This window comes from Panthera pardus, unplaced genomic scaffold (genome assembly GCF_024362965.1).
Source record: "Panthera pardus isolate Hobbes unplaced genomic scaffold, ASM2436296v1 HiC_scaffold_17, whole genome shotgun sequence".
In the NCBI taxonomy this organism is placed as follows: Eukaryota; Metazoa; Chordata; class Mammalia; order Carnivora; family Felidae; genus Panthera; species Panthera pardus.
Genome location: NW_026526732.1, coordinates 110,083,102 through 110,095,998, shown reverse-complemented (window position 1 = coordinate 110,095,998; position 12,897 = coordinate 110,083,102). Strand labels below are relative to the sequence as shown.

Sequence of the window (12,897 nt, the reverse complement as noted above, 5' to 3'; positions counted from 1 at the left end):
GTGAGCGTGGGGGGGGGGGGGGCGCGTGCTGCCGACGCATCGCGCGAACCCTGCACACGGTCGGCACCGCTTTCCGGCTCCCGCCCGTGGTCTCCCGGGTCGGCGGGCGGTGGCGTCGGGGGAGGGGGGGCGGGGGGCGGGCCCGGGGAGGGGAGCGCCTTCCCCCGTGCGGGCGGGCCCCGCGTGTGCCGGCGGAGAGCACCCGATCCCCACCCCTGCCGGGGCGCCGAGGTCCCCAGAGGAATTCCTCGGTGACTACGAGAGACGGTCCCGGCACCTTGAGCGGCACCCCCGTTTTCGGTTGTGTTACTGTCAAAGGAAAGGCCGCTCTCGGGGCGTCCCCGCCGCTCTGCCCCCCGCAGACGCGCGGAAGCGGGCAGTGGGGCACGGAGCGAGGTCCCCAGCCGCGCCGCGGTGGGCGCGGGGTCGCCCCCTCTGCTCCTGGTCACGCCTCCCCGTCCGGTGTCCTCCTCCCCCCCACCCCCTGTCTGCTTCCCGCCTCCCCCTACACCCGGCTTCTGCGGAGCCCCTGCGCTCCGGTCACCCCGAGACGCAGGCCCCGGCCTGGAGAAGACACAGCCCGCTCCCTAATTCTGCAGGAGCTCTGCCCCCCACGACAACCCCTCTCCCAGCTCCTTCTAGTTCTTTTCCCTCAGGCTGAGAGGACTCCGGAAAGGACACATCGGTTCTTCTCCTTGTCTTGTTTACTTTCATTATCGGTCCTGGTTGGGGCTCCCTGAGACTCTGTTGACCCGCTGTCTTTTGTTCCTTGTGGGACTGAGTGCGGTGGGGTGGGGCGAGGGAGGGGAGTGGCAGCGGGGTAGGGTAGAGTCACATTGGATGACCTCCATGGAATCCCTCATAGACCACCCAGTTACCTCGGTGTTCCAACCAGTCCCAAAGAAATAGTTCTGGGAATAGTGACTCTGGATGTTTCCTAGAGCAGGAAAGAGTATCACGCTCCCTCCCTGACTCCTCTCTTGCTGCAGGAAACCTTCCTTGTCCTCTGTCAGTGTTTGCTGGAAGGAAACTTTCTGCAGTGACAGAGTGTTGCCTACGCTCTTGTGTAGCCACCAGTCACCGCAGCTGTTAAACGACTGAAATGTGGCTGGCCTGCTTGAGAAGCTGAATTTTTAAGTTTTATTTAATTTTCACGCATGTAAATGTAAGCGGCCACACGTGATAGTCACTCCTGTTTGGCACAACATAGCAACATTTGCTTGAAAAATTCTTAATGTTTATTTATTTTAAAAAGAAAATTTTTTAATGTTTATTTTTGAGAGAGAGAGAGAGAGAGAGACAGAGTGCATGCTGGGGAGGGGCAGAGAGAGAGGGAGACACAGAATCGGAAGCAGGCTCCAGGCTCCGAGCTGTCAGCACAGAGCCCGACGCGGGGCTCGAACCCATGAACCCTGAGATCATGACCTGGGCCGAAGTCGTCCGCCCAACCGACTGAGCCACCCAGGCGCCCCTGACATTTATGTACTTTTGAGAGACAGAGCGCAAGTGGGACAGAGGCAGAGAGAGAGGGAGACGCAGAATCCCAAGCAGGCTCCGGGCCCAGAGCTGTCAGCACAGAGCCCGCCACGAGGCTCGAACCCGTGAACCGTGAGCCGAAGTCGGTTGCTTGACCCACCGAGCCACCCGGGTGCCCCCAACGCGGCTACATTTTGCGTATCATCTAAATTCCAATCCGTTTCTTCTCTCTCGAGAGAAGACTCCGAGGCGCGTGGAGGCCAGCGCAGGGCACCGCGCCGAGGCTCGGGCGACGTGTACTTCCATCCCTGTGGATTTTCATCTCTGCCTCTCGATCCGGTATTGGAGCCTGTCGGGCAGAGCCATGGCCTGCCCCATAGTCACCAAGAAGATGAAGGAGGAAGTCACCTGCGCCATCTGCCTGCTCCTGATGGCGGAGCCCGTGAGCATCAGCTGTGGGCACAGCTACTGCAGACGGTGCATCAGCGACTTCCTGAAGAACCTACACCAGGAGGAGCCGTCGCTCAATGTGTTTTCCTGTCCCCACTGCCGGGCTCCGTTCCGGATGGCCAGCGTCCGGCCCAACAAGCACCTGGGAAATCTCATCGAAGCCATCAAGGAGATGGACCAGGAAATGTCGTGTGAGGAACACGGAGAGTTCCTGCACCTGTTCTGCGAAGACGAAGGCCAGCTCATCTGCTGGCGCTGTGAGCGGTCACCGCAGCACAAAGGGCACGACACAGCTGTCATCGAGGACGTGTGCCAGAGCTACAAGGTAAGCGCGTGGACCGGAGGGGCTTTGGCGAGCACCGCTCCCGTGCTGCCCCCCGGGCCTGAGGTTTCGAGGCCTGTAACCCGAGAAAATGACCCTGAACTACAGCTGTCATCACGTCATCAGGTCCTGTCTTTCGTGGTGTGAAAAATGGTTTATTGTGGGTCCTCATTGAGTCAAGTCCTGACTGTCCATCTCGACCTCCGGCGGGAAGGCCACCCTCTTGTCCCTCTCCATTCTTGCTGTGAGGCGCTTGTCCGTGCTCCAGAACGCAACGCGCTCGAACCCAGCCCTGCGTGGTTTATTGCCGCACCCCGTGTGTGTCATTTTAGCAACCACAGTGGGCGAGACTGTGATACACTCCGCACACACAGGAAACAAAGATGTGTCCTACGCCTTTCGGGTGTCCTACAGTCTAGTAGGGAGGACACATCCGCAAAAGAGATTGCTCGGAGTGACCTGGCTTGGGTGGTGGGGGTGGGCACCGAGTGGGAGCGGCGTCTGACGAGCCTTCTGAGAAGTGACTCCTGAAGGACAGGTGACAATTAACCGTAGACAGAGGCCTGGAGAAAAGAGAGGGCAGGGCGTTCCAGAGAGAGGGGACCGTATGTGCAGAGGCACAGCGGGGCGTGGGATGGAGGGAAAGGCGGGTGATGGGCTGGGAAAGGAGGGTCTGGGCCCGGAACCGCAGCTTCAGCTCAGAGTCTAAATCCTAGCCCAGAGCAGTACTGGTCACTGGGCGGGCGGGGGGAGGGGGGGGAGGGGGAGGGAAGGCGGGGGGGAGGGGGGAGGGGGAGGGAAGGGGGGGCTTTTATTTGCAAATCGGAGGATCAGGCTGACTTTGAAAAGGATGTCTGGCCACCGATAAAGTAAAAATAGCAAGGGATAAAATTCAGATTATTCCCATAAGGAGGGGGAAATGGGACAGTTTCAAGCAAGATTTGGGAAGGGGAGCTGAAGGATTTGGAAATGATGGTTCACGGAGGCTGAGGTGGACGGAGAGGTTTGGGGCAGCGCCTGCGTTTCTCACTCCGAAGCAGTAGAGGCAGGCTGGCCTTTGCCACAGGGAGCGAAGGAGGGGCACAGACCTGGCACCTTATTCTCTCTCTGTCCTGCTTAGACTAGAGGAAGATTGTTGTCCCCAGTGTGGTGCTCATGGTTCCCTCCCCCATGAGGTGGAGGTGGGTTTGGAGTAAGACACTGGGTCCCCTGGGTAGAAAGGGCAATATCGTCTTTTCCTGACAAGCTTCATAGAGCCCTTTCCCAAGAACACTCGAGAATTAACGAGTATACTTACTGGGTTTACAGAAGGCAGAGGCTGACTCTTGTAGCATTAGCCACAGCTAGCAATTTGGGGCAGCTTAAAATTGTTTTCCATGAAAATGTGAGAAACTATTTTGAAAAATAGCCCAAAAGCTTGATATCGATACTAAATCATTTCAGACTGGCTTCGTGGATTATCACTCTTCAAAAGATACCAGCACTACCCTCCTCCATTAGCTGTCTCCATGAACTTGAGCTGGCGTCCTGGTCTTTCCTTCCCGACTCAGCACAGCGCACACAAAGTTCCCTGTGCGTCAGACATTCTGGCATTGGTTGTGTTTGGTTCAGCACATTCTTTTATGAAATCTACCTTGAAAAATTTGTTTAATGTTTATTTATTTTTGAGAGAGACAGAGACAGAATGCGAGTGGGGCAGGGGCAGAGAGAGAGGGAGACACAGAATCCGAAGCGGGCTCCAGGCTCTGAGCCGTCAACACAGAGCCCGGCGCGGGGCTCGAACTCACGAACCGTGAGATCATGACCTGAGCGGAAGTCGGGCGCCCAACCGACTGAGCCACCCAGGCGCCCCAGTATCCAGTGTTATTCTAATAGTCTGGGAGGCCTGGGGTTCCTCTTACGTGCCTAAAGAAGAGTTGTCACATTAAATAGACTTTATTCACCCCATTTTCCCTTCAGGAAAGGCTCCAGAATGCCCAGACGAACTTGAAGCAGCTGGAAGAGGAGTGTACGAAACAGAAGGTGCTCGCAAGAAAGCAAATAAGCGAATGGAATGTAAGAATTTGGGTTCATTGATCTCAAGCTATTTTCTACCCTAGAGCAAAGGCGCGGCAGGTGATGGGTAAAACAGGATGATCATTTATTTTCCCTAAACCAGACCAAATAAAACCCGATAAAACCCAGAGAAGAAACCGTTACATGCTTCGATGCCCGTGGTGGTCTACATCTGTGAGAATTTCTCTCCAATCCCTTCAACTTTCCAATAGTCATGGGCTGGAATGCCTGTGTAGGTGAGAGCCCTCCTTGCCTACGTTTCAAATTTGAAACACCTCACGGTACCTTCCTGGTTTGAAGGCCTCAACTTGATTACGCTGACACGTTGACCACAGAGCAGAGTGCGTTCGCTCATAGGTTCAGAGGCCAGTCTTTGTGAACACCGAGAAAACAGTCACTCCGGGTTGACCTCCTTGGCTGACTGGCTGCCCATGATCAGAGATGCATTCCTGCATGGAAATATTTATGTAATCCATCAACACACGGCCCAACCCCTCAGGCTGGCCGACCGCTTTGCCTCTCTCGGGGGTCTCTTCCGATCTCTGCCCTGCTCCTTTGGGTGCGGATGCTAAACCCGCAGAGGACGCTCTCCCTTCCCTCATTTCTGGGATCTTGGGCCTCGGGGAGGATCTTGATTATAACTAATACGTCCAGTGGGGCACCTGGGCGGGGCAGTCGGTTAAGCGTCGGTCTCGTGATTTCAGCTCAGCTCCCGGTTTCACGGTCGTGAGATTGAGCCCTGCGTTGGGCTCCGCACTGGTGCATGGAGTCTGCTTGAGATTCTCTCTCTCTCTCTCTCTCTCTCTCTCTCTCTCCCTCCCTCTGCCCCTCCCCTGCTTGTGCATTCTGTCTCAAGAAGAAAAAAACAAACCAAAAAACACTAATATATACGGAAAACCCACCCAGGACACTTTTAGCACGACATCTCAGTCATGCAAACACTGCTTGAATTGGGAAAGCACTGGTGGAAACTACAGTTCTGTATCTCCCAAAATGAAAGCCTGGTCCCACAAGATGTGTCATCTGGCTTCTGTCGGTCTACACATAACTATGATAAAATCCTTCCACCCCGACCTCCCCCTGCTGGTAGCACTGACCTTCCCTGCTGGCCTGTTGTCTCAGAGTCCCGTCTCCACGATGTTCATCGCGAGCTTTTGCTTCGGGCCATTCCCTCAGGCCCAGAAATACCTCTTTACATCCCAAATAAAAACTGGGGTTTCCCCCCCCCCCCGTAAACCTTTAAAGCGTTTGGCTTCAGCCCTAGTTCCGTGATCAAATTATCTGGCGCTCCCGCCCCTCCTTCCTCCTGCATTTGGCCGAAGAAGGGAATCAATCGGGTGACTGTATAGAATTGTGACAACTCTCCCACATCTGAGAACAGCCTACAGCGGAAATTTGTGACAGTCATCCAGCTCCAGTGACTCCTGGGAAAAGGATGTCACAGTAGCTGTGAAAACTTTTCTTCCGCGTGTATGTTAAAGTATACGTAACACAGAATTTACTGTTTTAATCCTTCGCAAGTGTACAATTCCATGGCACTAACTTTTTCTCGTTATTGTGCAACCATCACCACCACCTATCGGTGGGAACCACTGGTGGGAACCCCTCTCCGGAACCTTTTCATCAGCCCAAACTGAAACCCCGTGCCCACTAAACGCTCAACTCCCCATTCCTTTCTCCTCTCAGCTCTTGGTAACCACTCTCCCACTTTCCGTCTCTATGAATTTGACGAGTCTATGTGCCTCATGTGAGTGGAATCCTACAACATTTGTCCTTTTGTGTCTGGCTTATGTCGCTTAGCATCACGCCTTTCAGGTTCACCCGTGTCGTAGCGTGTGTCCGAATTTCGTTCCTCGTCGAGGCTCGGTAGCGTTCCGTTGCCTATCTGCCACGTTTCATCACTTCACCCGCTGACGGGCATTGGGCTTGTTTCCGCCTTCTGAGCTTACTTTCTTGACTCTAGGAGAAGATAGAGAGTCAGAAACAAAAAATCCAGTCTGACTTCAAGAATCTTCAGAGCTTTTTGCATGAAGAGGAGAAGTCTTACCTGTGGAGACTGGAGAAAGAAAACAAGCAGACTCTACAGAGACTGATGGATAACGAGGCCACTCTGAAACAGAAGAGCCAAGAACTCAAGAGTCACATCCTGGAACTAGAGAAGAGATGTCAGAGCTCAGCCCAGCAGTTGCTGCAGGTGGGGCCATGCGCTTGTGGGGAAGGCACCCTCGACCTGTTAAGAAAAGAAGGGTGGGGCACCTGGGGGGCTCAGTCGGTTGAGCGTCCGACTTCGGCTCAGGTCACGATCTCACAGTTCGTGGGTTCGAGCCCCGTGTCGGGCTCCGTGCTGACCGCTCAGAGCCCGGAGCCTGCTTCGGGTTCTGTGTCTCCTTCTCTGTCTGCCCCTCCCCCGCTCACGCTTTGTCTCACTCTGTTTCTCAAAAGTAAGTTAATGTAAAAAAAAAATTAAAAAAAAAAAAGAGAGAAGAAGGGTGAGGGAGCGTGGGAAGATTGGCAAGTTGCCTGTCTCACTCAAAAGTGGCACATCGATGAGGGGAATTTAAAGGAATGTTTAGATACACCTCGGTATCTACAGGGTGGCCTTCACTAGTCTCTAGGGTACCTTTATGCGAATCAGAAAACTAGACCCCCACTGGGTGGACGTGGTGGGGTCCTTGGCCGGACAGGATCATGGGGTAACTTTTGCCACCATCCGCCTCTGTCCCATGTGCACAGAACCCTGACTGTCAAACTGCCTCCTGAAACGCTCCGCCGGGAGACTGGCGGATGTTCAAGTGGGGCAGCCAGCGAGAGTGACAGTTTTCCCTGATTTGTTCATAGAGCCCCCCACGGCCCTTATGGGGCCTTCTTTCAGCTGAATGAAAGACCCAGCCCAGTGAGGTCAACTATGCCGGGAACTGTTCGTTCCAGTTTCCGCTAATGGAACTAGAGGTTCTCCCGCTGTAAGTGGCAGACTGTACGTGACCTGCCGTATCACTGTGTGATAACTGCCCCCACCGTCTTCGTGGCCCATTTGCAGGGGGCTGTGCGTGGATTCGCCGCGAAGGACCCTCTGTGGCCGCCGGTCTTTAATATGGGCTCGCTCTGAAAGAAATGAGGTCGAGGCAAGAAGGAAGTCTTGCCAGCGGGCATGTGGGCAAAGCTTCTGGCCTCTTGCGTCAGCATCCCACGGGCTGTGACTGCAGACCCCACAGCTTTCCACAGATCTCAGCAAGGCAGAGAACAGACTCAGAGGCTGACGAACGTCCTGTCATGCCGAACATGGCAGGAGGCTGGGGTGGGGATGATTCTATCTAGTGTCCGTCAATATCTGAGGCTGGGGTCACTCTCTTTGCTTCTTTGGAAGGAGCGTTTCCCGAGAGCAGCCCGTGTGCCAGTCCTCACGAAATACTCAGGTTCTCACACTCCCTTTTTGTCTTTGTTTCTCCGTAGGATGTGAAAGAGACTTTGCGCAGGTAAGTCCTATATGAATGCGGGAGGGGAGGGCCTGGGTAGATCGAGCTGAATGGAATGTGTCACTGAAGAGACCCTTGGCCTCTCCTTGTTCTAGGAGTTCGGCTGTGAAGCTGGAAACACCAGAGGCCCATTCTTTGGAAGTTCATACTGTGTGCAGTGTTTCTGAGCTTTATTTTGATATGAAGAAAATGTTAAGGAGCTATCAAGGTATGTGAAGAATCCCGAAATGCTATGGGTGGAAGGGACCTGAGGTGGTGGTCACATTCGCCACCTGTCCCCGGGCAGGCTCCTAGCCAGAGAGGTCATTTAGTGACGTTTAGTGGTACTTCAGCGGAGACATAGCATATTGGTTATGTGTACAGACCCTTCAGATTCCTGCTCTCCCGTATATTAGCTGAGTCACCCCAGGCAAACAACTTCCTCGGTTTCCCCAGCTGAAAAACGAGGATGGGAAGAATTTCCACTTCCTTGGGTTGTTCATGAACCGTAAATATGTCCACGTGTGTAACGTGCTTAGCGCAGTGCCTGGGACATAGTGTGTGTGGTTAATATTTTACTCAACTCTCAGAACGATGTAAGAAAGATAAGTAAGTATTACGGACTTTGGCTCAAATGACTTTAGGACCGTGGCCCGGATAACACAGACGGTAAGTGCTAGAACCATGATGGAAACCAAATTTTACCAAATACAAAGCCAGAGCTTTTTGCTCTGTTGTTTCTCTCCCTCAGTGCTTTCTGTGTTTCCACTACTCTTATTTATTATTACAAAATTTAAAAAGCTCTGAAAACTGAAAGTGTTTTAAAACTTGTTTGGCCACAAAATCGGAGCTAACCTAAAATGATTTGGCGGCTGTATAATCTCTACCGGTAAACAAATGTAGCAGCTTAAAACACCACACGCATATTATCTCACAGTTTTCGTTGGTCACAAAGCTGGGCACAGCTTAGTTGGTCTTTTGGTTAGGATCTCACAAGGCTGCAAATGAAGGTGTTGGCCTGGCTGGGTTCTCATGGAGACCAGCTAGACTGGGGAAGAATCCCCATCTAAGCTCACTCAGGTTGTTGGCAGAATTCATTGTTTTACGATCGTAGGGCTTAGGGCCCTGGCTTTTTGGGAGCTGTTGGCTAGAGACTGCCCTCGGCTTCTAGAAGGCACCCCTCAACCTCTTGCACATGGGCCTCTTAACATGGCCGATTTTCTTAGTAGCATAGAGTTTATCATTAATTCTCCCAATTTTTAAATTTCTGTATTCATTCCAATTTTGCCTTCTCTCTTATTTTCTCTTTTGATAAGTCTTTTTAGAGGTATGCTTGTTGTATTAGTCTTTTCATGAAAGCTACTTTTGGCTTTTCCTTCTCCATCGCATTATTTTCATTTCATTGGTTTATTGTTTATTTGCCTTTTTTTTTTTAAATATTTTTTTAACGTTTATTTATTTTTGAGACAGAGAGAGACAAAGCATGGACGGGGGAGGGGCAGAGAGAGAGGGAGACACAGAATCAGAAGCAGGCTCCAGGCTCCGAGCCATCAGCCCAGAGCCCGATGCGGGGCTCGAACCCACGGACCGCGAGATCGTGACCTGAGCTGAAGTCGGACGCTTAACCGACTGAGCCACCCAGGCGCCCCTGTTTATTAGCCTTTTTTAAAAAGAAATTCTTTTTGGGTTTCTCTGTTCTTTTTCTAATTTAAGTTGGATAGTTAGCTTCTTAATTTCCAGCTTTTTTCTTTTTCTAAAATAAACACTTAAAGACTATAAAATTTTCCTGAAAATTCCACCTTAACTCCACCGTATAATTTTTTATATCTAGCATTCTATTATTGTTCAAGTCCAAATGTCATCATATTATGATTTAGCAACATTTACATTTCCTATTATTTAGAATATTTTTTTAACTTAAAATTTAAAAAAATTTTTTTAACATTTTAAATTTATTTTTGCGAGACAGAGAGAGCGTGAGCAGGGCAGGGGCAGAGAGAGAGGGAGGCACAGAATCCGAAGGAGGCTCCAGGCTCTAAGCTGTCAGCACAGAGCCTGATGCGGGGCTCAAACCCACAGACCACAAAATCATGACCTGAGCCGAAGTCAGACACTTAATCGGCTGAGCCACCCAGGTGCCCCAAGAATATTTTTTTTAATGTTTATTGATTTTGAGAGTGAGAGAGAGCACGGGGAAGGGGCAGAGAGAGGGGGAAAGAGGGGAGAATTGCAAGCAGGCTCCACGCTGTCAGCACAGAGCACGACCCGGTGCTCGAACTCAAGAACGGTGAGGTCGTGACCTGAGCTGAGATCAAGAGTAGGATGCTTCACCGACTGAGCCACCCAGACGCCCCTAGAATGTTTTTTATGTTATTGATTTCTAACCTGATTGTACTGAGGTCAGAGAATATGGTCTGTGCAATATAGATTCACTGGAATGTGTTCAGACTTACTTTCTGACTAGTCTTTACTCCGTACATCTTCTGTCTATACCTGAGAAAAGTGCATAGTCTCCGTTTATTAATTGCCGAGCTTTACATATATTTATTAGGCTGGGCTTGTTGGGTTGTTCAGATCTTTCATATCTTCCCTTTTTTTGCCTGCCTGATCCATCAGTTATAGAAAAAAGAGTGTTAAAATACCGCGTGATGATTGTAGACTTGTCTGTTTCTCCTTGCAATTCTGTAATTTTTGCTGTCCTGGTTAGTCCTGGTCCTTGACTTCTCTGAGTGACTAAGACGGTGATGATGCAGATGATAGTGTTTCCATTACTAACCACTTATTGGGCACTTACCCATATTCCAGGAACTTTACCGAGCATTAAGCGTACGTAAACTCATTCAGTTCCCCCGCAATTCTTTGTGAAAGAGATGACAATTTCTCGTTCATAATGTAACAAAATTGAGCCCCGGAGCATCACTTGCCTAAGCTCTCGCCACTGGGAAGAGAGGTGCTTGGGTTCCAGCACAGGCTGCTTTAACTTAAATTAAACTGTGCTCTCACAACAAAAAATGTGCCTTTCTTTCTTTCTCTCTTTTTCTTTCTCTCTCTCCTTCCTTCCTCCATTCCTTCCTTCCTTCCTTCCTCCCATTTTTCTTCCTTCCTCTCTTCCTCTCTCCCTCCCTCCCTTCCTCCCTCCCTCCTTTCCTGCCTTCCTTCTTTATTGACTTACTTACTTAGTTACCTTTTTTTTTTTTTTTTTTTCAGTCAACGTGACTCTGGATCCAGACACAGCCCATCATGAGCTAATTCTGTCTGAAGATCGGAGACAAGTGACTCGTGGATGCTTCCAGGAGAATCTAGGCAATTCCTCTAGGAGATTCACTGTCTTACCCAGTATCCTGGGCTGTGAAGGCTTCACCTCAGGAAGACAGTACTTTGAAGTAGATGTAGGAGAAGGAACTGGCTGGGATTTAGGAGTTTGTTTGGAAAACGTGCATAGGGACATTGGCGTGATACAGTGCCCTCAGTCTGGATTCTGGGCCATCAGACTATGTGTAAAGAAAGGCTACGTAGCGCTCACCTCTCCCCTAACCTCCCTTTATCTGAGGGAGCAGCCCCTGGTTGTGGGGGTTTTTCTGGACTGCGATGTCGGGGTTGTATCCTTTTACAACATGACCGCTGGCTCCCACATCTTTACCTTCCCGAGGGCCTCCTTCTCTGATACTCTCCGGCCCTATTTCCGGGTTTATCAACATTCTCCTTTGTTCCTGCCTCCCCCAGACAAGTAAGGAAAGTAGCACAACCTTCTGGTTTAGCTAACGTAGAAAATATCATGGAAATCCCTTGAGGGCAGAAATTTGGTCTGTTCTTTTCACTGCTGTTGCACTTAGAACTCTGCTGCACTTGTGGCTACTTAATAAACCTGCTTTGAATGAATGGAAGGAAACTGCAGAAATCCACAGATGGTCAGCCTGAGCTCGAGGAAAGCAAGAGAATAGCAATGATCACGCATTGTCTTCTGCAGCCCCTCCGTGGGTTCAGAGCCTGGATTGACAGGAGTCTCTGGGTGACCCACAGGGTGACCCAGGGCTCGGGGGGTCTGCGTTCTCCCGGTTTGTCGGATGCCGTAGGAACTCATGGGTGGGGAGTGAGGGAAAGCTGCAGTTGTGTCTGCCAGCTGCAAGAAAGAGCAGGAAAATCAAAATAGCAGTGACGCTTCGAACCGCTGACCTCGGATTAATCATCTGAGCCCTAGGCCCGGATGATGGGGCGAGTGCGGATGCCCACCAGGCCTAGCGAGCTCTGTCTGGGCAATAACAAGTGAAGTGTGAAAAGAAGAATGAAACGTGGTCTACGACGAGATGTTCCGAATGGAAAGGAGAGAAAGAATGAAAACGAATTTTCTTGGGGGACTCGGTGCACCACCTAGAAAGCCGTCTTCCTTCGTCTTATCCCTTCTCTAAAAGTCAATGGTTCCTTTGTTAAGATGCTGTAAGCCCCAGTGCCAGTCACACCTTTGAGTTCTTCGTCTCCGAGTGCTCCCATGTGTCTAGGGAAAACTCCATTTCTCCTCTACCCTCCCACCCCTACCTACCGTGGCTGGATAGTTCACTTCTCACGACAGGTGCAATGTCCTACTGTTCATTTCAATTCTGACCAGTAACGAAAGTTCAAGCAGACCCCACCGGTTGAGGGCTCCGTCCCGCAAGACTGTCCCCAGCCTCGGAGCCTGCTTGGGATTTTCTCTGTCCCTCTCTCTCTCTGCCCTCCCCTGCTCACACTGTCTCTGTCTCTCTCAAAATAAATAAATAAACTTTAAAAAAAAAAAAAAAAGATACATAGGATGGGGTCCAAAAACGTTCCTAGTACAGGAGCTTCTGTCCTTAGTGGGGTTGGGGGCATGTCACCCAGCACGTGGACATATTCATAACCCAGAAGCTCTCCAAATCCTGTACCTTCGGGATTTTTATGGAGGTTCCATCACAAAGGCACGATCAGCTGTTACCCGATTACCAGTCCCCCCTCCCTTCCTTTCCAGAGGGTGGGGTGGAGGGGGGGTAGGTGGGATGATGCTGGAAGTTCTAAACCATGGCTTGGTCTTTCTGGTGACCTGCCCCCCGTCCTGGAGCTATCCAGCAGCCACCCAAAGCTGCTTCATTAGAACAAGAGACGCTCCTATCACTCAGCAAGTTCCAAAGG

General features: G+C 51.1%; 1 protein-coding gene across 2 annotated transcripts; it reads left to right on the top strand.

Moving 5' to 3' along the window:
• The first annotated feature begins 1,690 nt into the window (after nucleotides 1–1,690).
• Nucleotides 1,691–11,634, top strand: TRIM38 (tripartite motif containing 38). Of its 2 annotated transcripts, XM_019425313.2 has the most exons (6): nucleotides 1,691–2,251; nucleotides 4,208–4,303; nucleotides 6,267–6,497; nucleotides 7,754–7,776; nucleotides 7,872–7,984; nucleotides 10,963–11,634. In XM_019425313.2, exons 1-6 carry the CDS (start codon nucleotides 1,841–1,843, stop codon nucleotides 11,484–11,486), a joined length of 1,398 nt encoding a protein of 465 aa, XP_019280858.2. In that variant the 5' UTR covers nucleotides 1,691–1,840; the 3' UTR covers nucleotides 11,487–11,634. The 2 variants fall into 2 exon arrangements, with proteins under 2 accessions (XP_019280858.2, XP_053760814.1); XM_053904839.1 differs by lacking the exon at nucleotides 6,267–6,497.
• Nucleotides 11,635–12,897: the final 1,263 nt, after the last annotated feature.

Excerpts from the sequence above, each read along its gene's own strand:
- TRIM38 (XM_019425313.2), top strand. The coding sequence starts at position 1,841 with ATGGCCTGCCCCATAGTCACCAAGAAGATGAAGGAGGAAGTCACCTGC. Across the intron at positions 6,498-7,753 it reads CAGCCCAGCAGTTGCTGCAG|GATGTGAAAGAGACTTTGCG; the intron begins GTGGGGCCATGC and ends GTTTCTCCGTAG. Across the intron at positions 7,985-10,962 it reads AATGTTAAGGAGCTATCAAG|TCAACGTGACTCTGGATCCA; the intron begins GTATGTGAAGAA and ends TTTTTTTTTCAG.